Source organism: Halichoerus grypus, chromosome 10, assembly GCF_964656455.1.
Source record: "Halichoerus grypus chromosome 10, mHalGry1.hap1.1, whole genome shotgun sequence".
NCBI classification, from domain to species: domain Eukaryota; kingdom Metazoa; phylum Chordata; class Mammalia; order Carnivora; family Phocidae; genus Halichoerus; species Halichoerus grypus.
Genome location: NC_135721.1, coordinates 115151396 through 115176979, shown reverse-complemented (window position 1 = coordinate 115176979; position 25584 = coordinate 115151396). Strand labels below are relative to the sequence as shown.

Below are 25584 nucleotides of genomic sequence, written 5' to 3'. Positions count from 1 at the left end.
TAAGCATTTCAGTTATTTTTAGTTAAAGAAAAACAGCCTTTTCCAAGGGTGACAAAGTGAACTGAAGGTCAGGAGGAAGTAGGGTGTGGGCTGCTCAAAGCTCTTGCTCCAAAATCTGGAGGTGAGGAAAGAAGGCCCTCCCAAGGATTCAAGGGTGATTGGCCAGCAGAGGGATTGATGACTTTGGTCACTGGGTTGGTCTAAGTAGGCTCTAAGGTGATTTCCACCTGCCAGTTGGTTGACATGATTAAACATTATTATTCTTGGGAGCTATTAAATTAAGGAATGATGCAGGGAGCCAAGAGACTGGCTTATTCAGTTGGATTCTGAATCACAATCAGGAAATAGTCTTTATCTGCAAAAGAGAAAAATGAAAAAATAAATCACTAAATCATTAAATCATTAAATCACCAACCATAAAAGGGGAGGGGAACAATAAAAAGCATCAATGCTCAGCCTACTTCCTACTGTCGGGAAAACGGAAGATGAATTTGCAAGTCTCCCAAGGGGGCTTCTGCCGGGAAAGCAGAGCCCCTCCCACCCGGCAGCCACGGCCTGCAGCACGTCCTCTTTTCTAATCTTCATGGTACGGCATGGTGCCAACAGGGAGGTAGGAGTAACATCCCTGTTTTCTGGGTACGAAAACTCAGGTTCAGAGAATTTAAATGAATTGCCTATGGCAGTGGTTCTCAAACTAGAGGGCACATGAATTACCTGGAGGGCTGGACTCAAAACAAACACTACTGGGCCCCACCCCTAGCCCTTTGGATTCAGTAGGTCTGGAGTGGAGCCCAAGAATTTGCATTTTTTTAAATTAAGTTTTTATTTTTAAATTTGTATTTATTCCTTTAAAGTTCTGTTTATTTATTTATTTACTTACTTACTTCTCGCTACACCCAACGTGGGGCTCAAACTCACAGCCCCGAGATCAAGAGTCACATGCTCCTCTTACTGAACCAACCAGGGGCCCCTAATCAAGTTTTTAATTTTAATTCCTGTATAATTAAAAGAATTTGCATTTTTAACAAGTTCCCAGGTAATGCTAATGCTGCAGGTTCTGGGACAACCACTAGGTTAAGGTTGCTCTTCATTTTATTTTAGAAGAAACTGGAGAAGCAGGGCATTTCAACTTTGCCCATTTAAACCAAAATATTTATCAAGGCTTCCATGTGCCCAGTCCTGGGCCACCTGCTTCTCATATGGTACCTCAATAAATCACTCTATGAGACAGACACTAGTGTTTTCCACTTCACTGATGCCCTGAGAGTTAAATGACTTGCCCAAGCCAAGGCAAAAACTCAGTGTGGGGTAGCTAGCTGGGTTTGACCCAGATGCTCTGCATGCCTCTGGTCTGCCCTCTGTTGAAGAGGGGAGAAATGGCAGGACCTTGGCCTTGTCTGCTTTGTGTGTGCTGATTCAAACCTAAAGTTTGCTTCTTCCCATGATGACAGGCTGTTGCAGATTGGCAGAAACAGATTTTATAAGACTAAGAGTTTCATGGCTAAGCAATCAGTATAAGTTAAAATCACTTACAAATAAAAATAGAAATAATTAACAAGCCACCAATAGAAACAGACAAAATTAGCAATATAGTGTCTTTTCTTCCAAATATCAAGCTCTAAATTCAATAATATCATTCCAAGTGCTTTGTGGGAAGCAGAGTGTTAAAGCTTGATTATGCTACATTAACTTGGCCTTATATTAATGAGGTTAATAAATGAAAACCAAAAGTCTACCTTAAAACGTCTTTTTGCACGGGCTATTCTGGGCCAGGATGGGGTGAAATCTGGCACACATATGGAGGACTAAACTATCTGAAACTACCTGTTGTTATTTGTGGTCTGGGAAGCAGCTTCTCAGTTTGATCAACCAGAATGATTAGGTGGGAAGAAAGGGACAGTGGACTTCCTTCCTGGGCAGAGCTCTTCCAAGTTGTTCCCATGGTGTGGGAAGCTAATTATAGTCGCAGAAGGACCCATCTCAACATGCAGCAACTAGGCCTGTTCTATGCTGGGGGCCATCCCCATGGGGCTTGTGCGCTGTGGAAACCTAAGGCAATCTAGTCCTAATGCTTCAGAGGCTCTTGTCAGTGGCTCCGGCCCACAAGAGTTCTGGCACCAAAATCCTATATATATTTTTTGCCATATCAAAGTGCATGAGTCAAGGTGTCAAATCATTGGTTTTCATCTTAAATACCATGTCCCACAGACATTCCTGACCCCCATCCCCACAGCTCACCCCACCTCTTACTCCCACAGTGCAGGGTCAGCAATGGAGGGAGATTTAGGGAAATCATTCATGTATTTACTCATCAACTATTTGTTAAATGCTTACTATGTGCTTACAAATCTGTCTTCTTAGAACTGTCTAGGCGGGGAGACTTAAAAATGCAGATGAGCAGGCTGGTTGGCTAAATGAAAAAGGCCAGATGGAGCGCTGCCAGCAGCAGGATGGCATGTGTGAGGGCCCAGGGAGAGAAGGTGGAGTCTCCTGAAGCCCTAGAAGGCAGCAGGATGGCTGGAGAAGTGGTGAGGTGTTCGGAAGGAACACTCACCCTGTTGAAGGCAACCTCAAAAAGTCACACAGCTCTCCAGCACAAGAGAATGTGTGTGTGTGGCACTGTGGAAGCGTGAGTGCGAGACAGAGTGAGCGAGCAAGAGTGAGAGGGTGTGCAGGCCCTCCCTGCAGGCCTCTGTGTGTTGCTCAGAAGGAGTCCAGCCATTCCATCCTCATCTCCACTGACAAACCTGAGGGGCTTCTGGGCCTGTGAACTCCAAGGAGAACCTCTAACTGGGGAGTTGCCAACCCTGGACTCAAGCACTAACCACACCCATTAACTGTGAATGCCTGTGGGTCCTCAAGGGCAAGCTGGAGATGCCTTTGCTGTCAAGGTGAGAATGGACAGTCAGGAACATACAGACGACTCTGCCGTTCTAGAGGAGACGTTCTTGGAAGCTTTAAGCTTAAAGAGAAAGCTGTCCATGGAGAATCTAATTTGGGAATCACATCATTTGTCCTTGCCTCACAATGTGTGCCTTCCTGTGGGCACAAAGTCTGCTCTGACATGCAGGGCTATGACATGCAGGGTCAACAGAGGGACCATTCCTAGCCTAACTTTTAGGGAAGTGGAGGTTTGTGTAGCCATACAACATGAGTCTTAGGAGGGATTTGAGTTCAAATATTTCCCAGTCTTTCTACCCCACCCAGAGCCAACCCACTCAATCAGATGGGGTGTCTCAGGAGACCAGAGCAGTATAGTACCTTACTTGACAGTTTATAGACATGGAAATAGTGGTTCAGACATATTCCGTGACTTAAGGTCACACTCAAAAGAGATAAAGCTGGGAAAACAGATTTTGTCTGCTGCAATCTGGTATTCCTCACAGAACCAGAGGCATCATAATGGGTTGGTAAGTGATGCATCAAACAGTGATTAAACTGATAAACACCATACAGCATGTTTTTGGAATAAATGCCTCTGAATTATCCTATGTTCTTCTCTGTGACCAACCTGCTCTGTCCCTACCCCTCTAGGAAGTGTCCCAGGGAGATTGTGAGCCCCTGTGACTGGGTCAATGGTTCTCCCTTTGTATCCTTCTAAGCAACCCGAATGGGCCAGAACAAGCCTGAGAAAAGAACCAACACTGCCCTGCTACTGGGGTGGTTAACCCATCAGATTACCCCAGAATTCTGCAACCAGCTTCCTCATCATCTGTGTTGCCAAGCCCAAGGACATTCAATTTCCAGAGCCTCCCTATGACCCTCCTTCATCCAGGTCCCAATCACAATCATATCACCTCTTGCCTTAAAAACCACCACAGGGTCAAGTCCACACAGGTAAGTTTGGTGTCTGATGCCTCTTCAAAAATGGACCAAACATCTCACCTCTCATTCTTTCCTACACATATTCTGATGGCCTAGACAAGCTGGACTGCAGCCTACCTGCATCATCACGTGCACACTTAACTGTGTGGCACAGCCAAAAAAGAGAGAGGGAGGAACAGAAATAATAATATAAAAATAGTCCTGGACAATTAATCTGTCCACTACTCCAGTCTGTGAGTGAGGTGATGCAGGCCAGGACAGGTAGCCCTGATGTTCCCTCCTGTGGTGCCAGTCCTTGTGGGCTCCTCCCAGGAGGCGCATTTCATCATCCTGCAAATGATCCTAAGACCTAAAGACAGGTATAGTTTGTACTACACAGCTCTTAATGCAGGCCAACCACTGCATGAGAAATAAAAGCAGCAATCTGTTCCAACACTGGAGGAAAAACTGGCCATATGGGGCCCAGAGAGACAGGACTATACTTTAGAAGTGGGCAATTTAACATTTTTTCAAGGATAAAACGACCATATGATATTTTTGTCTTGTGCTTTGGTTTCAAATTACTGAGTTCTTTTTCCTTCAAACATAGCTTTCCCACCCGTTCAACTTGCTTACACTCCTTCCTGTGCCTTCTAGATTCAGCCCAAATGTCCCCTCTTCTGGGAAGACCTAATCACACCTTCTCTATGTTCCGTGAGACCATGATTCCCCTCTGTGGCCTAAACCCTAGTACAGGGTCTGGCCTAGAGTCACAGTGCATAAGTATTTGTTGGGGATACCAGCCAGAGACTGGCTAGGCAGCGAGGCAATCAACTCTTACCTTCAATTCTTCAGGCCTTGCAATGGCACCTATGGGGACACTAATGTGCCAAGTATTCTTGATAAGCTATCCAGAATATGCTGTGACAGTTTGCTCCCAAGTGGGAATGTGGAAGACCTCTTACCTGGTGCAACCATAATTTCATTTTTCTTGGAGCGAATTCGCAGGAAGGTGAGGTCATTCTGGGGGTCGATTTCACGCACCGTGCTCCGGGCCTTCAAGATGAAGTTGTGCATGAGGTTGGCATACTGTGTGGTGGTGGGATTGTCCATGGTGCTCTTGATGGGAATGCCTGAGGGGAGAGCAGGGACTGAGTAGGAAGTTGGAGCCCCTTTCCTCCCAAATCCCAACCCCACACCCTTAATTCAAGAGTACCGGACTAGCAGTTAACAATCAATGCCACTATTTACTGAGGACTTGACAGGCACAGTGCTGAGCACTTTAAGTATGGCAGCACCAGTCCCCGGAATTATGTTGGCGGTGGAATCACCATCTTCACTCGCCAATGAGGCAACAGAAGCTCTGAGCCTTCACACAGCACAGAAGCAGTAGGGCTAGGATTCAAATGCAGGCCTGTTGGCTCCACTGCTGGGCTCCTTCCACAGGCCACACTGTCTTCACTGGTTTCCAGCAATAAAAGAAGAGACTATCATTCAGAATACTTAGAACCTGAACAAAGAGGACAGCTCTTGTGAATTTGTAAATACTGAAAAGTAGGAAGAAGAAAAAAAGGTCAGCCTATGCCAAGACATTACCATCACTAGTGCTTTGCTCCAGTTCCCACCAAGGGAGGCTTAGGGCCCAGCTGTAAACACATGTCTATACACATGTTGGTGCCCCTCAAATTAAAGCATGTTTCTCTGTCTGCATATAGACTTGTAAACAGCATCGCTATTGCTTTCATAGAGCCCACAACTGGCCATTCCACAGAATTAATCATTCCTTTATTGTTGGTACATAGGCTGGATTTTTTTACTTAATTACTATGCAGTGAACACCATTGTGTACCAAGCCTTTTCTGTTTTGAAGATTGTTTCCTTGCAATGAACTATTAAATGGACCTCCCTTACTGGTCAGTGCCTATCATCATGGAGGTGAAAAATGGGGCTCAGCTTGAGCCACCTCAGGACACAACTGAATCATCAGGTGCCTATGAATCACCAAGACATATCAGCAGAAGGCTCCACTGAGGAAGACTTAAGTGCCCACAGCTGACAGGCAGTTCTGATGAATGTGGCAAAAATGGCTCCTCACACATAAGTGGCTAGATTTGGGGGCCCATGACCCTGCTGGTCTGGCCCACAAGTGACCAGCTTAAGGACTGGCCAAAGGCAATTACCCTCAGGCCTACTCACAGGTGGCAAGAAGCTGGCCCAATCTTGTCTTTCTTAAAGCACAGGAACATGAGAGTGGGCAGAAGAGGACATAATAGCAAGAGAAGCAGCTGAGTCAGAGAGGCTGTTTTGAGCCAAGTGAAGTCATGGGGACAGACTGTAGTGATCACTTGCCTTCAAGGGACAAGAGGACTAGATCATTAGGGTTGCTATTGGGTCCTGGATGGGGACAATGTGCCCACCAGGCCCCACTCCATAGCAGAATCTTCCTAGGGATGGCAGTATGAGCAGCTGGGGTGATGACTGAGGAGGAACTCTGAAATCTGATGACCTGGACTTACACCCTGGCTCTACCCCTTCATGGCTATGTGGCCTTACACAAGTGATTTAACCTCTCAAGCTTCCGTTTCTTCATCTGTAAAATAATGCTTGTGCTGTGAGGATTAAATATGGCTAATTCATTTAAAAATGTTTAGCAAGAGGGCGCCTGGGTGGCTCAGTCGGTTAAGTGACTGCCTTCGGCTCAGGTCATGATCCTGGAGTCCCTGGATCGAGTCCCACATCGGGCTCCCTGCTCGGCGAGGAGCCTGCTTCTCCCTCTGACCCTCCCCCCTCTCATGTACTCTCTCTCTCATTCTCGCTCTCTCAAATAAATAAATAAATCTTAAAAAAAAAAAAAAAATGGTTAGCAAGAGTACAAATGTAATGTTGGCTTGTTATCAACATCACTACACAATAAATCCCATCCCCCAGGTAACTTGAGGGGCCAATCTCAAGGCCTGGAGAAGTTTGGATGATCAAAACTCTTGACCTTCTCTTCTTATATACCATAAGGCCATCTTCTCTCAGTCCCTCTGCCTGGAACTTTCCTTCCTTCCCCATTTTCTCATAATTCCCACTGATCCCTCAGGTGTCCATTTTCTGGTGGATCTACCCACCTCCAGATGTGGTCAATGCCTCCATTCTACCGATCCCACACAATTTTCCTTCAGAGCAGTTTCCTCTGGAGTTTGATATCACACCATTATGGAAGTGAGCAGGACCAGGTCTGATTTGCTCACCATTGTCCTTAAAGAGACTTCACTAAGCATTTATTGCAGACCATAAATGAGTGCTCTCAAGGGCTCCTTCAGCAGTTCGAATACTGCCATGAGTTTGATCACATTTCTACTAAGTGAGATGTGTATAAAGGAGACAAGAAGCTAACCATTTGTTGGCTCACTTTAAAAACAAGAGAAAATGTAGAGGTAGTAAGAAGGTGGGACAGGGACCAAAACTGGGGAGAATTTCAAATAAGGACAAGAGATCAAGTCCAGATTCACAGGATGTCAGAGCTGGGGACACCACAAAGACAGCCAAATGATTAGGTCGCCTACTCTAAGCTTCTGCCTTCACAAATGGGGACTGTGCAGCCTGCAGAAGTAGCTGGTCATGAGGGAGCACGATTTCTAACTTGGGGCTCAGATCTGTCAAGACCAAGGTTGAATAGCCAGGTCCTCCCACCAAACCCAGCTTCATCAATCAACAATAAAAAACATTAACAATATTTAACAGAGGCAGTAGCCCCCCGCCTTATCTGTGGTTTCACTTTCCATGGTTTCAGTTACCCGCATCAACTCTGGTCTGGAAGCAGATGATCCTCCTGATCAGGTCAACAGGAGCCTAATATTGCCTCACAATGCCTATGTCATTCACCTGACTTCACTTCATCATGTAGGCAATTTTATGATCTCACGTCATTACAAGAAGGGTGAATACTGTATAACAAGGTATTTTGAGAGACAACACTCACATAATATAGTATACTGTCACTATTGTTTTATTACTAGTTATTGTTGTTAATCTCTTACTATGCCTTATTTATAAATTTAACTTTATCATAAGTATGTACATATAGAAAAAACCATAGTATACATAGGGTTGGGTACTATCCTGGTTTCAGGCATTCACTGGAGGCTTTGGAATGTATGCCCCATGGATAAGGGGGTCTACTGTATTTATTAAGCACCAACTACGTGTCAACATTGTTCTAGGTGCTGGGGGTACAGCAATGAACACAAGAGACAACTCTCTGCCCTCGTAAAGCTTACACATTTGAGTCTTTTATGCTGCCCTGTGTGGGTAGCAGCAGAAGATGGCAGGGGGTCTGAAGAGGTACAAATGGAATGGAATATTCCTTAAGTTCTTGGTAATTCCATTTAAATTCACACTTTTACTATGAAACATCATTTAAATTTGGCCAGGGCAAAGATGTCAAAGGCAGTGGCAGATGGCTGGTAAGTGACTGGGATATGTGTCATTAGTTCAGGGGCAAAAGCAATCACTCTGGGCTGGGGTGGTCGGGAAACGCATCCTGCAGGAAAAGGCAGCTGAGCTAAATCATGGGGGTAGGAAAGCCCTAGATGGGATAATAGGAATCCTTAACTAATCATCCTTCCTGGAAGCTTCCAGAGAGCTTAAAGGCCCTATAGAGCAGTGAGTTCTGACCACCTCCATCCACAGCTGGGTGACCTTGAACAGGTCACCTAATTTCTCTCAGCTCTGGGTTTCTCATCTGAAAAATGGGCAAAACCCCTGCCTTGCAGGGTCACGGTGTGAAATGTGAGACTAAAGTGGAAGGTCTGTAGATGGGACACAAATTAAAAATAAATAAATACATGCAATAATTTTAGCATTTATATGGCAGTTACCATACATCAGGTACTGTTCTAAAAGCTTCCCTTAAAGGAAGGTAGTATAATTATCCATATTTTACAGATGAGGAAACTGAAACAGAGAGGTTAAGTGACTAGCCTAAGATCACACTGCTGATAAAAATTAAGTAGAGCCAGGATTCAAACCTAGGCAGTCTGGTTCCACATTCTATATTCTTAGCCACTGGGCAATACTGCCACATTAGTATATGAAAAAGAAGTGCCCATTAGTATCCAAAAGGTAAGCATTTGGTGCTATATTCTCCCAATGAAAAAGCTCAAGTTTGGGGGCAGTTTTAAAGCAAAACTGAAGGCTGTGACTTGCAAATACTGATGGAGGCCTATTCCCTCCCCATTTGGGAAACAACCCCAGGAGCTGCTCCCTCCCCATCTGGGGTCAAAAAATGTCCAGTCTAAGACAGTCTCTCTGGGGAGATATACAAATAGTCTTTCAGATCTTGGAGTAAGAAGCAGCCAAAAGAGATTGCCCGGATCAACCACTCCACTTATGGCAGCTGAGGTCTGAAGAAGGGAAGAGGAAGCCCCAGGCCCTCCAGCTGAGCAATGGCAGACCTGAGCTGGAACCTGCTCCTGCCTCCACAGTGTCCTAAGAGCCCCCAACCTGCTGCCTGCTTTGACCACATGGTATAATTAGAGTTTGACAAAGCTGCGGAGCATGTGCTATGCGCTGCCTAGTTCTGGGCTGGCCAGGGTCTGACAACTTGGAAAATAACATTCTAACTAAGGACATGCCACTTCTACTTTTTCACCCTTGATGACTTTCATTCTGCTCTATTTAAGTAGGCATTATTGAGAATTCTGCCTTTCTAAAAACAAGGGTTAGAATGACAACACATACACACAGAGCTCTCAAGGAGTCTCGAACAAATCAGAGTTGACTAAATGCACTGCACTAGAGAATGGGGGAGCCCAGCTGGGTGACCCTGGGCATGGCCTGGGCTACAGACCAGCAGCTACTCTCTGTTCCTGCACAGTACAGTGTGGGAGAGAGAGCACAAGTGCATTCAGACAGACTTGGCATGAAATCTTGGTTCTATAATGGCAGGCAAATCAATTAAATTTCTAGACTCCGTCTTCTCCACTGCAAAATGGAGACAACAGGGCTGCTTTACGGAATAAATGAAACAATATGTTTGTAAAGCACTGGCCTGTGGCCTGGCACTGAACAAGTGTGTGATAAATGTTAGTCGTTTTCTTCACCATGTCTACTGCAGTTTGGGAAAATTAGTATCTGTACTCTTCTAGTTGTTGAAATAATGCCATAGAAAAGGAGGGAGGGATGCCTGGGTGGCTCAGTCGGTTAAGCACCCGACCCTTGATTTCAGCTGAGGTCATGATCTCAGGGTTGTGAGATTGAGCCCCCCACTGGGCTCAGCGCTGGGCATGGAACCTGCTTAGGATTCTCTTTCTCCCTCTCCCTCTGCCCTCTCTGCCTGCCCCACAAAAGGAGGGAAAAGCTATAGGTATTAAGAAGTTGACCAGAGTATTATCTAGTAAAAAAGTAGAAACAGGGGCACCTGGCTGGCTCAGTGGGTAGATTGTGCAGCTCTTGATATCAGGGTTGTGGGTTTGAGCCCCACACTAGGGGTAGAGTTTACTTACAAATAAAAGTAGAAACCATATAAATGGTGGATGGTGGATAAACATCGTACTGGCAGTTAAAAATTTTGCTTATGTAAATCATGAAGAAAAAAAGCCAAAAAACAAGCTCATGAGTAAACATATGAAAAAGAGTAACAATTATAATTATGACCAAGAGAAGATGTACCTGGGCAAGGGCTAAAAAGCATGGCACAGTAAAAAGTATGATCTGTCAGGGCAGTGGGATTGAGTGAATTTTTTCTTTTTTAAACTTTGGAATTCCAATAATAGTGCTAGGACACTGGAAGTGCTTAAAAAAGGGTAAAAATTAGATCCTGTATATGAAAGGGCTTAGTAAACAATAAGTGTCATGCTGTGTTTGGGCTGTCTTCTTGGGGCCTGCCTGTGAGCAGGTCATGGCCAAAGGGAGGGTGTACCTTCTGTGTTCACCACGATGATGCCCTGTACTCCCTTCTGGCTCTGAAGTCGCTTCAGTGTCTCCTCCACCTCTGCCTGCCAGAGAGAACAAGACCCAGGTTAGGAGGGGTCAGGAAGACCAGACTGACTCCCTCATACTCCCGGCAGATTAATCACACATTTGTCTTCCAATAACAAACAAGTGACATCCAGGCACATGGCACCTCCTCAAAGCTCCCCAGGCCTGTTTGGAGTGGTCCCTGGGCCATCCACAGGGCTTAAACCATCTGCTCACAAACCCCAGCATGGGGCGTGGCTACTCCTGGCTCTTTGCCCACTAGGCACTATTACCTCTCCCTGCTTAGCTATTTGGGAGCAGAATATAAATACCTTTCTTGGGAGTATAGACACATCCATGACTCACATATTTGGGACACTTGGGAGACCAGATTCTGATGATTTGAAAAAACCCTAACAGTGGCGTCTAATAGGAAGGAGACTAAGTTGTCATTTGTGGCCCAAACAGCACAAATGAAAATATTCCGAAGGAAGAAAAATGACTCCATGAGGATAAATTCAGTGACTTAGTAAGCTAGCATCTGAGACAGTGTGACACACGGCACACAGCCACAGGAAATGTGCCTGGGGAAGGGGCTCATTAATCCTGATTCTCCAGAAACTAGCACATGGCATTTGGGACCTCACCCTATCATGCCAGGCCTTCTATATTAATATCACTCCCATCTCTTTTACCCTTCCTTCAACTCTCCATCTCCATGCCTATACCTCCCTATCTCTACATCTTTTTTACCCTAACAAGGAAATCCAGTAAATTCTTCTAGGCCATCTAAGACATACCTCTTCCACGAAGCCTTTACTGATCCCCCAACTCTGGAGTCTTTGCCCATTTCTGACTCCCCAAACTCTTGACTGTACCTCTCTAGGAATGCATTAGATACTGGTTTACTTGTTTCTATAATGCTCTGTAGAACAGGTGCTCAGTAAACAACTGCTTAACTGAACTAAGCCAAATGTGTGGATGGAAACTGGCCTTAAAGTGTGCTTGTTCTTAGGAGGCCCCTTCCAGACCAGTCCAGAATCCAGGCAGAAGCTACTCAAAGGCTGAGTCAGGCTATGTTGAAAACAGACGCCATCCACCTAAAGAAAGTGGTTCCCCACCCCCAAGGGCTAATGAGTTGGCCTGGAGGGGAGGAGCTTCTAAACAGTGATGGAGAGAGCACAATGAATTATTGTTTTTCTAGTAGGAACAAGGCTGACAATCCAATCACTACCACCCAGTCCCCAATGATGTAAGAATACTCAAATGCTGGAGAGAAGAGCAAACAAGTTCCTCCTACGAGATGGCAAATAGCCTGACACCTCATAGATCTGGAGCCTGAGTAAAAGGACAGGGTTAGCTCTGTGGACATGAGAACAATACAGTGGTTCATGCATGTATGAGGTCATAATTCATTCAAGACTTTCCGTGAGCTCCTATTAAGTGCTATTCTGGGGAGGGGGGGTAAAGCACAATAGTGGTCAATATTACACAGTACTCAATCTGACCTGGTAACTTTCCCGAAACTCATCCTGAGGAAATAACTTAGAAGAAGAATACAGCAGGATGTTTGCTGCTGTGACCCTGCAGCTGCAAAAAACAGAAAGAGCCAAAAATGCCCAATAATTAGGAAAAAAGCCAATTATATTATAGCATGTCTGTTCACAGGAATATAATACACACATTAACAACGGTAATCAGAATATTTATATCACTACAAAAAGTTTATGATATAACATTAAGTGAAAACAGCTAAATGCAAAAATAGAGTGCCTGATGAGGGCACATGAAAACAAGCAAGCTAGGGCTCTGAAAAAAATAAAAGCCACATTGAGAGCAGGGAATTATAGATAAGGTTTTCTTTTTTTTTTTTTTTTTTTTTAAACTTTTTTTTTTTTTTTAAAGATTTTATATATTTATTTATTCATGAGAGACAGAGAGAGAGAGAAGCAGAGGGAGAAGCAGGCTCCCAAGGAGCAGGGAGCCCGATGCGGGACTCGATCCCAGGACCCTGGGATCATGACCTGAGCCGAAGGCAGACGCTTAACCGTCTGAGCCACCCAGGCGCCCAAGGTTTTCTTTTTTTTTAAAACAGCGTCTTTTTACTCCATTATACTGTTTCTACTTAAAAACATTTTTTGGGGTGCCTGGGTAGCTCAGTTGGTTAAGTGTCCGACTCTTGGTTTCGGTTCAGGTCATGATCTCAGGGTCATGGGATTGAGTCCCTCCCACATCAGGCTCTGCACTCCGTGCAGTCTGCTTGAGATTTTCTCCCTCTCCCCCAACTCATGCTCTCTCTCTTAAATAAACTAAAAAAAAGAAAAAGAAAGAAAAAAGAAAACCAACAACAAACCACCAAACCCAAACATTTTTTTAACCCTTCTCCGTGTATCCAAGAAAGAGATCTCTAATATGAGGACTGTAGAGCTCTGACATGCTCAGCATTGACAGCTCGGTCAATGTGCAATCAACCTAAGAAGGGAAAGAAAGCTAAAATCAAAGGTGTCAGAATAGAGGTCTGAAATATCCCCTGGAGGTTCGAAAGTGGGGCTTAAATGAAAAAGATGAATACTTCATAACTGCTATTCACTTCAGCCCTACTTCAGGTATATGGGTACCAGAAAACAATGTGCCAGACATTGTTTTAGGCCTGGGGATGCTATAATGAACAAAATCTAACAAAAACCCTTGGAAGGGGCAGACATTAAAAAAAAAAACAAAAACAAGTAAAATATAGTGTCGGATATATCGGATATAGTAGGGAAGGGGATCTGGAATGCAGGGGTTGATGGCATTTTTTTTTTTTTAAGATTTTATTTTGTTTATTTGAGAGAGAGAGAGAAAGAGAGAAAACACAAGTTGGGGGAGGGGCAGAGGGAGAAGCAGACTCCATGCTGAGCAGGAGCCTGACGTGGGATTCAATCCCAGGACCCTGAGACCATGACCTGAGCCAAAGGCAGATGCCCAACCAACTGAGCCACCCAGGCAGGCAATTTTAAATAAGGTGGTCAGAGAAGGCCTCACCAAGGTGAGAGCTGAGTAGAGATCTGAGTGAAGAAAATGAGGGAACTAATGTGGATTTCTAAGGAGAGTGTTCCAGACAGCCTGAAGAGCAAGTACAAGAGCCCTGAGGTAGCATGTTCCAGGGCTCACAGGAACCAGTGTGGCTGAAGTGCAGTGAGCCGCAGGCGGCCAGATGAGAGAGGGAGCCTGGGTCAGACTAGATTTCAGTGGGTTTTGTAGACCACAGCAATGACTTTGATTTTTAATGGGGATGATATGGGGAGCCACTAGCAGGTTTTGAGGAGAGGAGTGACAAGATCTGATGTTTCAAAACAATGGCTCTGGTTGCTGTGTGGAGCACAGACTGCAGGGGGCAAGACCAGCCCGCCTGAGCCTGGGCCCAGACATGTGCCACTCCCTCTGAAGGAAGCAGCCTTCTCTCCCTCAGTCACTGCTTGATGTAACTAACTTGCAACTCTTTGGATTCAGCTCATGAGCCTTCTGTGGGAGACCTTCTCCCCTCTTCTGTCCCTCTTCTAGGTACCCTTGGCACCCTGCCTTCACAGCACTTACCACAATGGGATGTAACTATCTGTGCTCCTCTAGACCCAAAACACCCCAGGAACAAGGACCTCAACTTTATAGCCCCACTACCCGGCATAGTATAGGCTCAGTAAATACTTAAGGAACAAATAAAAAGCATTTTTACAACCATGTTTTATAAAAATCAACCTCTTCAAGTATAGGAGGGGGGACATAGCCTTACAATACCCAGGGTAAACAAGAGCTAGGGTTTAGGTGATCCTACGTTTAATGAGAACCTGCGACCAAGACCTGGCTGCTTAAAGAAAACACACACCAAGAAAGGGAGGATATACAATTTATACATTAACCTGCTCAGTACCTGCTACAGGTCAGATATTGGGATGAATGTTTTCAGACACCTCTCTCATCTGAACCTTCCATGGTTAGTAGGATCTCCATTTTACAATGAGGAAATGGAGATTCAGAAAGGAGTTTTGCCCAAGGACACACAGCAGGTCAAGAGAAGAGCTGAATATGCCACTGACCATAACTGATGAGGTCCCTGCCTGCAGAGAGCTCACATTCTGGTGAAGAGACATTCTTTTTTTTTTTTTTTAAGATTTTTATTTATTTAATTGAGAGAGAATGAGCGCAAGTGAGATAGAGAGCACAAGCAGAGGGAGCTCCAGGCAGAGGGAGAGGGAGTAGCAGGCTCCCTGCTGAGCAGGGAGCCTGATGCGGGGCTCGATCCCAGGACCCCGGAATCATGACCTGAGGGGAAGGCAGGCGCTCAAACTGATTGAGCCACCCAGGTGCCCCAAGATTTCTTTCTTTCTTTTTTTTTTTTTTCATGGCTGATGGCGAAGAGACATTCAAAAATCAAGTAACCATGATTCCTGCAGAGTACAGGGACAGGGCTAGGAGGCAGGGAAATATACTTTGGCTAGTGTGGTCTGGAACACCTGAGGATGTAATCTTTAAGCAAAGAACTAAATGATGAAAAAGAAAAGCACTCCAGGCAAAGGACTGAAAGCAAAGCCAGTGAAGTGGAAACAAGTTTGGCATGTTTAAGGAATAGAGAGGGCTAGTATTGCCAATGTTTTTTGATTCTTTGCTAATTTGATAGGCAAAAATCATATAACAGAAAGTCAACTTTTCTTTAACTTTTAAGAGTTATCAGTGAAGTTGAAATGAAACTTATTGACTGTTTACATCTCTCAATTTTGAGTCTTTTGATTTTTCCACATACTTATTGATTTTCAAAAACTTTTGTATGTTAGGAATATTAGACTTTCGACTAGTATATAGTTAAATATAATAAAAATATTTTTCTGTAAGACTAGAGAATAGTCTTTTCCAACATGATCCTAACCAGCAGGATGGGGCTAGGCCTGGGTGAGTTGGGGATCGTGAGGTCTAGAGGGGTCTCCAGGAGACAAAGGGCACCAGCTATCTATCTGGGTTCAGGAGAAAGTGCTTAAAACAAACCTCAAGTTCAGACTTAAAAGAGCCAACAAGAAAAACTAATGTTGCCAAAAAGCCACAAGCAGCAATCCTAGGCAGGCATCCAAGTCATGCCAGCTCTAGATCAAACTTTGTCATTCTGCAGAGCTAGCCAACTGGTACCAGAAATATGGTGGATATGTAATAGAGTGGATATGGAGTCCCTCAGGGTTGGCTCACAATCACAATCCTGTCCTGCTCCTAGAGAGAGCCCAACTAGTATCCTCCGCATCCTGGGTCCTAAGTACTACTAACATGGGTGTCTCCATCAGGCAAGAAACAAGCCTTCTGGGTTCTTTAGTTCCCAGCTGCGTGTTGCTGACAGATAGAAAAACAAGTAGCAGTAAAACTCCAGGATTATTTATTGGTTCAGCATAAGAGGATTAACCATCAGAAGCATATGATTCACAAAGAAACTGTGACCAATCTGACTGCTAAGCATAAACATTTGTATAATTTGTATTGTAAAACTTGTATAAAACAAAAATGAATCAAAAGGACAAAAAAACCTGCATCTAATATAACAAAAGAGTAATTCCAAAACATCACACAAAAATGATTAAGAAAATAAAGTCTAGGGGCACCTGCGTGGCTCAGTTGGTTAAACGTCTGCCTTCAGCTCAGGTCATGATCCCAGGGTCCTGGGATTGAGTCCTGCATTGGGCTCCCTGCTCAGGCAGGAGTCTGCTTCTCCCTCTACCCTTCCCCCCTACTCGTGATCTCTCTCTCTCACCTTCTCTCTCTCAAATAAAGTCTTAAAAAAAAAGAAAGAAAAATAAAGTCTAAAAGTTAAGTGGGCAAAAAGGATACTAGCAGAAAATATACCTAAGAGAAATTACAAACACACAAACATGTTCACTGTTTCTTGAAAAAGGAGACATTTCATTTCATTCCTAAAAAAATGAAAAATTGTAGCGATGAAGTACCTTTTTTTTTTTTAAGATTTTATTTATTTTTTGACAGAGAGAGAGACAGCGAGAGAGGGAACACAAGCAGGGGGAGTGGGAGAGGGAGAAGCAGGCTTCCTGCGGAGCAGGAGCCCGATGTGGGACTTGATCCCAGGACCCTGGGATCATGACCTAAGCTGAAGGCAGTTGCTTAACGACTGAGCCACCCAGGTGCCCCTGATGAAGTATCTTTTTAAATCTAGCAGTTATGGCAAAATTGGTACAAAGGCAATTCAACCTTCTGGGAAAGCTATAGGACAACACTACTGCAAGACCCATAAGTTTTGGTCCCTTGGCCTCGAAGTTCTTTTCCTGAGAATTTCTCCTAAGGAAATACTCTAATAATTTTTTTAAAATACTCTACACATACAGAAGTACTCATCACATCATTATCTCAACTAATGAAGAGCTAGAAATAACCCAAATGTACACCAGGGGGAATGGTTTCACAAATTATGGTACAGCTATTTTACTATTATTTGGTCACTAAAAATAACTGATCACAAAGGTGATGTAACAACAAGGTTAAATGTCTTTGGACATTAAATCAAACAAAAAAGAACAAGAATGTACATCTTGAAAAATAGGCACATGTGAACCAAGAGGAAGGAGAACATACAAAGATGAAAATAGTTGTGTGGTGAAGTAAAACTAGAGAGAATTATGGATGATTTTTATATCACCATTCTGAAGGGCAATTTGGCAGTTTCTACCAAACTATAAACTATGCATGCCCGGAGTAACACTTCTAGGAATCTATCCTATATCTGACATAGACACTAGCATGAGCACACACACATACAAAAAGATAACAGTTACTGCAGGGGCACCTGAGTGGCTCAATAAAATGTCCGACTCTTGATTTCGGCTCAGGTCATAATCTCAGGGTCCTGGGATGGAGACCAGAGTCCAGCTCTGTGCTCAGTGGGGAGTCTGCTTGAGAGTTCTGTCTCCCTCTCCCCCCGCCCACTTGCATTCTCTCTCTCAAATAAATAAATAAATCTTTAAAAAAGAAGACAACAGTTACTGCAGCATTGTCTACAGTGAAAAACTGTAAATCACCTAAATGTATTTATTGCAATGGAATGTCCCCTTAAAAAGAATGAAGATTTGTATATATTGCCATGGAAAAATGTTTGGTATTTTTAAGTGAACAGTGTAAGCTTTAGAAGGAGGTATCTCTTTATATAGCCTAAAGTAAACTTAATATGTAGAAATATAAACCTTCCAGTTTCATGTGATAAACAGCTTATATATAAATGTGCTTATGCACTAATCAAATCTAGGAGGAAACACACCCAACTGCCAACAGTCGTTTACCATAGCAGAGTGATCTGGGTACCACATGCACTTTCTACATTACATACTTTGAAACTGCTTGAATTGCTTAATATGTGCATCTAAATATGTTTTGCCTTTATGAGTATAAACACACAGTAGCATGGTACAGGTTACAGTAAACTACCATTTGTGTCAGAAAAAGAGGGAGCAGGGGCGCCTGGGTGGCTCAGTCAGTTAAGCGTCTGCCTTCAGCTCAGGCCATGATCCCAGGGTCCTGGGAGGACTGCTTCTCCCTCTCCCTCTTCCACTCCCCCTGCTTGTGTTCCCTCTCTCACTATCTCTCTCTCTCCGTCAAATAAACAAATAAAATCTTTAAAAAAAAAAAGAAAGAAAGAAAGAAAAAGAGGGAGCATATACATGCCTGTATATACATAAGAAACTAATTTTCAACTCTGGAGACTGAGGCTGGGGATCAGGGCTGAGTGGGAGATTTATTTTTCAGTTAGATCCTTTCAGATTATTTTTTCTTACTGTGTGCAAGTATTATCTGTTAAAAATTAATTTTTTTTACAGTTTAAAAAGTGATGTGAAAGATGAAGTTACATATGTTTTAGTGATGTAAACACATTCTCTGTGGTGTAATAATAAATGAAAAAAGCAGAGTCCACAATTGTACATTCAACAGGAGCTAAACTATATTAAGCGAAAACTGAGGACAGAAAGACAAGAATATGTCTTCTAATTATAAGTGCTTGCCTCTAGGTCATGGCACTGTTCCTTTTTCCTCTGCCATTTTTCTTGTGGGCTTTACATTTTTAAGTAAGATTTTTTATTTCACATTTCAGAAGTCTCTTCAAGCTTCCTACAAATCAGGAGGATAAAAAACACGAGAAAACAAACCTACAAAGGCATAAAGAGCCAACAGTTCCTGCCAGCAAGGTTTTGGGATGCCCAAGGGTGGACCCCGTCGATTTCTGATTCATGCACCAAGTTCCAGACGCTCGAAAAAACCACAGGGACAGAAAGGCGTCAGTCAAGCTTCTAGGGTTCAAATCAACCTCCGCCATTTCCCGAGGCAAGGCACTTCATTTCACTCGGCTTTAGACTCCAAGTATGTCAAATGGGGATACTGGTCGCACCTACCTCACAGAGCTCTGGTGAGGAGGAGAGCCACGGTACGGAAAGCGCTTAGCAGTGCCTGACACAAATTAAGCTCCCAGGAAACATCATTATTGTTATCGCGCAACGAGGCCCGGGACGCTAGGATGCAGGGGCCTGTGAGCCGGCCTCCCCATCTCCGTCAGACCCTTGCCGAGGCCCGAGCTCCTGCTTCCGGTCACGGTCAGAGGGATCCGGTGGCCCCCGCTTGGTCCCCTCTGTCCCCTCGGTCCGGGTCTGGAGGCCCGCGCTGCCCGGGTTCCGCCCTTCCGTCAGCTCGGGCCCAGCCCTGCCCAACCCTACCCAGCTCCGCGGATTCCCAGCCCGGCACTCTGAGACGCCCCCGGAGAATGGAGGGCCAGGCGCAGGGTGGTGGGCGGCCGTACTCGGCCACTTTCCGGCCGCCAGCCACAAGCTCCGGGCGGACACTCACCATCTCCAAACAAACGGGTAGCTCCGCGACCCCGGCACTCCGTCCAGTCCCGGTACCTTTCCGCGCCTGCGCACAGCACCCCTGTCAGAACGGACAGCTCTGGTAGCCTATCAGGAGCTAGCGTGGGACCGGTGGACAGGCGGGTCTTTGCTCCCCCAGGGCTTGTAGGGAATTTACCAGGCACTGTCCGAAAGTGAAAAGCAGAGGAGCGCTTCAGCTATGGAAAATTCACAATTCCTTCTGTGCCGATGCTGATTAGTGGTGTCAGAAGAGGATCTCAACTCTCAACCGAGGTCTGAGCTGGCTCTGGAAGCCCTGGGTGGACGGTGGTGGGCGAGCAGGAAAGCGAGGTCGGGGGTTGCTGAGACCCCCTTTGCGCCCCGATTAAGGCAAAATGAGGCGCGGTGCCAAAATGCACCGAAGGCACAGTAAAGTCAGGTAGTGGGACTGGAGTCATGCATCTCTGGGGTCTCCAGAGCGACCCCCTTAGGAATATTCCGGGCAGGTTCTCAGATGGAGTGGTCAGGGCTGGCCTGGAAGTATGCAGGTTTAGGACTCCGGAGTTCAGCTCCACCCCTGGGTTACCTTGGAGAAACCACTTTACATCTCTGTGCTCCCTCATTTTCTCACCTTTAAAAGGGGGGAGCCTTCTTCGCAAAGCCCTACGTTGTCCTGTTTTCTGTTCTTTTGCCTTTGTTAGAAAACAAAATTCGTTGGAGTAAATTTGAAGATCTAATTGGCTTTATTACACGAGTCATGAATCGGGCAGCATCCCAGCTAAGTAAATAGAGGGAAGCTCTCCTGAGCTATACAAAGACCTTTACAGTCAGAGAGAGGGCATAAAAAAAGAAAGCAATTTATCAGCAAGGAACGATTTATTTAGGCCCTTATAAGGGGAGAGGAACGGGTCAGTAAATTTACTAGTATTGACCAGGAAATTCCATGTTGACTGGTTCAAGATTACATTCCTGGGGAGGTTGCTCAATTCAACACAGATAATCTAACTCCAATTTTTCATTCCACAGCAGCCTCTCTTAATTAGGGAAGAATGTGGTGCTACTTCCAGGGGGGTCTGGATGTTAAAAGGATCGGATAGTGACTTTACAGTAAAGTGAGAAAACTGAGCAGACACCATCTTAATCAAAGGATCAAGGTTAACATTACTAGTAATGGAATATAAACGTTTAGGCAGGCAGGCTTTGGAGTCACAGTCCAGAATTCCAGTTTTCACTCTTTGCCACTGAATAGCCTCAAGTTAATCACTTTGAGCCTCCATTTTATTATCTGTAAAATAGAAACAATCATCCCTGAAAGTGGCCAGGAAGACTAAAAGACAGTTGCATGTGGCATATCTAACAATGTTTGGGGCATAGTAATAAATGTTGATAGTTGTCCTGGGACTAAGTGTGTGGTATTGGTTGCTAGGATGGGGAAGACAAACAGAAGAGCAGGTCTGAATTAGAAATGAGGAAGAATAATAGTATGAGTGTTTTCACCGTAGATATGACTGCAAATTCTCAAGGTTCTGTCCTGTGAGGTGCCTTGAGGAAACCCTCTTGCCCACCGCAGCTTTGCTTAATGGGAACCTGTTAATAAGGGACAAACATTATCCTTCTGAGGTCTTCACTGAAGATCCTCCTCTTGCCAAACAGCAAGATACCCTGGAATCCTCCGGCAAATGTCCTGACCACAAAGGAGCCCTACAGACACATAGGTTTGTTAACTGAAATAGGCTGGGAATGACAGCAATTTCTGTTCTAGAGTTACACCAACAGGGGACATTTCCTAAAAGTCCAGATAACAGCAGTCAGTCGGCCACAGCTGAGTCTTGTTTGATGTTTTTTGTATGGTCTGGGACCAGAAAGCCAAATGGTAAGAACAACTATTTCCCATGGAAATTTTCCACATGCTGGGAGGGACCAGTCTTCCCCCATTTTCTCAGCCACACTGAAACTAGATCTTTCTAGCTGCTTATTTGAAACATTAAACAGGATAGGGTCTACTTCTCCGGACCTAGGAGAGACCTGCAGTTTCTGTCCTCTAGTCACTGTTAGTTCAGCGTTAAAAACCAAAAACCAAAACAAAACCAATCCCCTTAGCCTCTCACCACTGGTTCCATTTTAAATGAGAGCATGATCACCTGGTGTCCTAATAAGAAAAAGGTCTACTGAAGCTAGAGAGTAGGACAGCTTTTTGAGGTCAGTCTTGGTAACGAGCTGGTGGTTCTCTACTCAGCACCCATGCTGGGGTCCTGTTTTAGAGCACCTTTGGTTGTCTTAGAAAAGCAGATGTCTTCATTTTGGTTCTCTTCAACATAGGTGACAAATCCAGTCTCACCTCAGTGGGTCTTTCCAGTTTTTTCTACCTACTCCACAGTACAGGCAGGTTATAACCTGCCCACTTAAAAAAGCAGAGAGGCAGAAATCTATACAACTCAATCATACAGAAAGAAGGCTTCACTGTAGGTAGGGAAAACCTCCTTACTCAAGACTAACAGAACAGTGTGCAAATAAAGGACCAAAAAAGTTTAATTATAAACGCAGTCTTACATCTTTTAAGGAAATGCAAGTGAGGCAGCCCCGTGAAGGACCTTTATAAGAGCACTTGACTCCCTGTGATATTTGTAGAGTTACCTGAGTATTTGAAGTTACAGTTCAAGAAAACAAAGGAACTCCAATACAGTAATACACAATCCAGTGCTGCCATTCCTTGTTTTTAGTAAATGAAAGCATACCATATATACAAATACTTTTGTAAATAACTCTAATAAAAGAAAAACAAAAAATAAGGGGGGGGCTGGAGATACCAATATTAAGTAGAAGTAATTAACCTAAAGGAGTTCAGATGGAATTACATCCAAAGCAAGGAGGGTAGTATAGAAATAAAGTCTAACTCCATGAGTCATCCCTGGTAACATTTTAGATTATTAACCAGATAAAAAGTGGCAGAGTGGGCTTGACTGAAATAGTTCATTTAGGATGAGATCTTTGTGGGCAAGTGAGTCATTTTTCACTTAAATTTCTGATGCATTGACATTGATACATCAATCTCTTGATGAAAAATTAATACCTGAATTTTAAATAGAGTTATTGTAAGTCTTATGAAATTAGATTCTTCTGCACTCTGATACAAGATCATAAAAGACAGAGCAGGAATTTATTATTATGAGCTGCTGGATCAGTTTTAAACCACTCTATCTGATGAAATGAGTGAGGTCCTTCCCTCCTGACCCAGGCTGTGAAATGCTGCCTTCCCCAATCTCCCAAAAGAGCAGAAGAATAAGGCAATTGCTCATTTTACTTTGTTTTTATTTCAACATAACATGCAGTAAAAAAAATTAACAGGATTTATTAGCATTTACAATGCTTACAAAGAAAAAGGACTCTAAAAGCAATTTAGTTCAGATTTAAGAAATCGCTCTAATTGAACACTTACAATAAATCTATTTCCAAATGTTCAGTTTGGACCAAAGTTTAAAATAGCATTTGGTAGGTATTTATGTCTGCTGTCTATTTGTAGTACTTTTATATAACCTCTGATTCTTGGGATATCCAGCCCCCATTTTCCTAACACAGCAGGGAAGACATATACATGTGGCCATTTAAATTAAAGGAAGAAATGGAGTAAGGGAGATCCCAGGCTGCAAAAATATATACAAGCATTTACCTTTTCCAGAACTAAACGTTTCTTCCATAAAAATATTAAATAGCCAAGCCCTATAGAACTAGGGCTGGGGCTACTTCAAATATAACTATTCTGTATTTTAAAAATATAGGGCAGAAAGCCTTTTGGGTAGTATTTATACATTTTCACACAATATTTCTAGGTCCCTAAATGAATCATCAAGCACTATGTAGAACAAAAAAAAAAGTCTACTTTTTTTTACATTATTTAATTTAATCTCATAAATCTCTAGGAAATATTGTAGATAACTACATTTTAAGAATTCACCTCAACAGTAAGACTTTATAGAAGGCTTTATCTCCACAGCCATATATTACCAAAGTTCAGATTTATATAATGAATGGATAGTTGGCAGACATTCGCTCTGTAAGACAAAGCAATAGCATTTTCCCCCTACCAACAAAAAGGCAGAGTCCCTACTTGGAAACAACTACGGCTTTTAGAGACCATACACTTCGTGGAGTATATGGAATAAAAAACAAAGATAGGGTTGGGGAGAACCTAATCTCCCCCCTTTACAGTGACAATTTGTAGATGAGGCAACCCTTTCACTCACTTAAGTCTGCTTTATGATGGCAGTGTTTTAGAGCACAGTTACACAAGTTTAAAAATGGTTTTGTTGTTGTTCCAGGATGTAAGAGTAGTTAGGGACAAAGAAAAACCATTTTCTTTCCATGTGGAACAGGGTTTGCTACTCTCTGCTTATTTTTGGCTCAGGGCTACTTGTTCATGTTATGCTACTGAAACCTGCCAAAGTCCTGTTTCACGAATTATGAGGCTGTCCTCAGGGTTCAGCTGTGATGGGGACTCAGCTGACTGAGGCTTCATCCCACTGTCCATAAAGTTAAACCTCTGACAGCAGCCTTCCTGACAGAGTCTAAGTTAGGCCAAGTTAAAAGAATTAACTATAGAGACATTCAAAAGTGCACTAATCAGATATCAATGGAGCAGTATGAAATTAAATAGTCACGGGAAAAAGAAGGAAAAGCCTGTTAAAATTTTTTGGAGTGAACAGAATATCCAATTCAGGACAATGTAAAGAATGGAAAGGACTACTCCAAGGTGTCAGAGAAATGATAATTTGAAGACTTAATTCATACAGAGAATACATTTCTGTGGTTACTAGAAATGTATTGCTAGTAAATGTATTACTCCCTTCTTTTTAGCCAGTACCACAGCTCTCCCTCCCTAATGAAAATGTAATTTAGAGGATGTTTCATTGACCTCTTTCTTTGGGTGTAAAGTACTCTAGTTATAACTTGAATTCCTTAGCAATAATTAAGTATAACTGAAGTTGTTGGATTATGATAGATGCAATTTACATATAGGAACATACAAAAATTGTCAACGATGGCCTTTGATGAATTTAGCTAAATTAATTCCAATTCTAGATTAACTTTTATAAAACCACCATGAAGGAAGTACAGTGTTAATATTGTTTGTAAAGTTTAGTATTTGCAATTAAAACAATAAAACTTCCAAATGAAGAGAGTTATAGGGCCATTTGCAGGCTGGGACCAACTTCTCCCTGAATTCAAAGTAACAAAACTGCTTTGTAGAGCGATGCAAGAGTCTTGCATCACTTTCCAAGGATAACAGCAAAATGATGCATGGATTCATGCTCCGGAAGGAAAAACAACAGTCACGCCAGGCTGAAATGAGAGGGAGAGCACAAGCCAGAAGTTTGCTCACATCCCCAGAAGCTGGGCTAAGTTTGCACTTTTAACAAATACCTCTCACCACGAGGCTTAAGATCTTACATATTTCATGTACCAAGGGACTTCCCTGCATATCTGCAGAAATCTCTAAAAGAAAAAAATCTACTCCCAAGTGAGATTTTTGACACACATATACAAAACTGTTGTTAAGGTAACAATCTAGTGGAATAAGACAAGGCAGATTTCATTGCTGTGTTAAATCTCATGTTAAGCAAGGTTTGATTAGTCATTTGCAGATCTGATTTCTGGAAACACTGAGTAGAAATCCAGAATCACTGGGAGATAAATCTTACTTACACTCAACTCTCTAAACAGTCACAGCCCAATTTTACAACAAGATGTGCAATAAGCAGAGAAGGAAAAGGACAGACATTGCAAATAAGTTCTTGTCCTTTGGTGGCACAAGTTCTTGGAAGTTACTCTTGTCCAAATCCTTCTGTTTCTTCAATGGCAAATAACAGCTTTTCTTTCAGTTGCTCATAGCTCTTGTACGGTGGCAGGTCCAGGCGGTTAAAACTAAAAGTAAGAATTGTTAGCTTGAGAAAAGGAAATATACAAAGAATCATATGAGCAGTCCAGTATA

At 43.4% G+C, this 25584-nt stretch overlaps 2 protein-coding genes across 9 annotated transcripts in view; both read right to left on the bottom strand.

Annotated features, from left to right (window-relative positions):
* Positions 1 to 19722, bottom strand: DYNLRB1 (dynein light chain roadblock-type 1). Of its 2 annotated transcripts, XM_078057111.1 has the most exons (5): positions 18913 to 18935; positions 12258 to 12339; positions 10712 to 10787; positions 4770 to 4937; positions 1 to 355 (listed from the first exon to the last, which is right to left on the bottom strand). In XM_078057111.1, the coding sequence occupies exons 1-5, from the start codon at positions 18918 to 18920 to the stop codon at positions 312 to 314; spliced, it is 378 nt and encodes a 125-aa protein (XP_077913237.1). In that variant the 5' UTR covers positions 18921 to 18935; the 3' UTR covers positions 1 to 311. The 2 variants fall into 2 exon arrangements, with proteins under 2 accessions (XP_077913237.1, XP_035948154.1); XM_036092261.1 differs by lacking the exons at positions 12258 to 12339; positions 18913 to 18935 and adding an exon at positions 19600 to 19722.
* Positions 19723 to 22109: 2387 nt separating this feature from the next.
* ITCH (itchy E3 ubiquitin protein ligase) overlaps positions 22110 to 25584 on the bottom strand; it is a 121690-nt gene continuing 118215 nt past the window's right edge. For 6 of the 7 annotated variants that reach the window (XM_078057105.1, XM_078057106.1, XM_078057103.1 and 3 more), the window contains one exon: positions 22110 to 25517. In XM_078057105.1, the coding sequence (XP_077913231.1) occupies positions 25418 to 25517 (100 nt within the window). In that variant the 3' untranslated portion in view covers positions 22110 to 25417. Of the gene's footprint in view, positions 25538 to 25584 lie in introns of all 7 variants that reach the window. The other variant, XM_078057108.1, reaches the window with a different exon arrangement.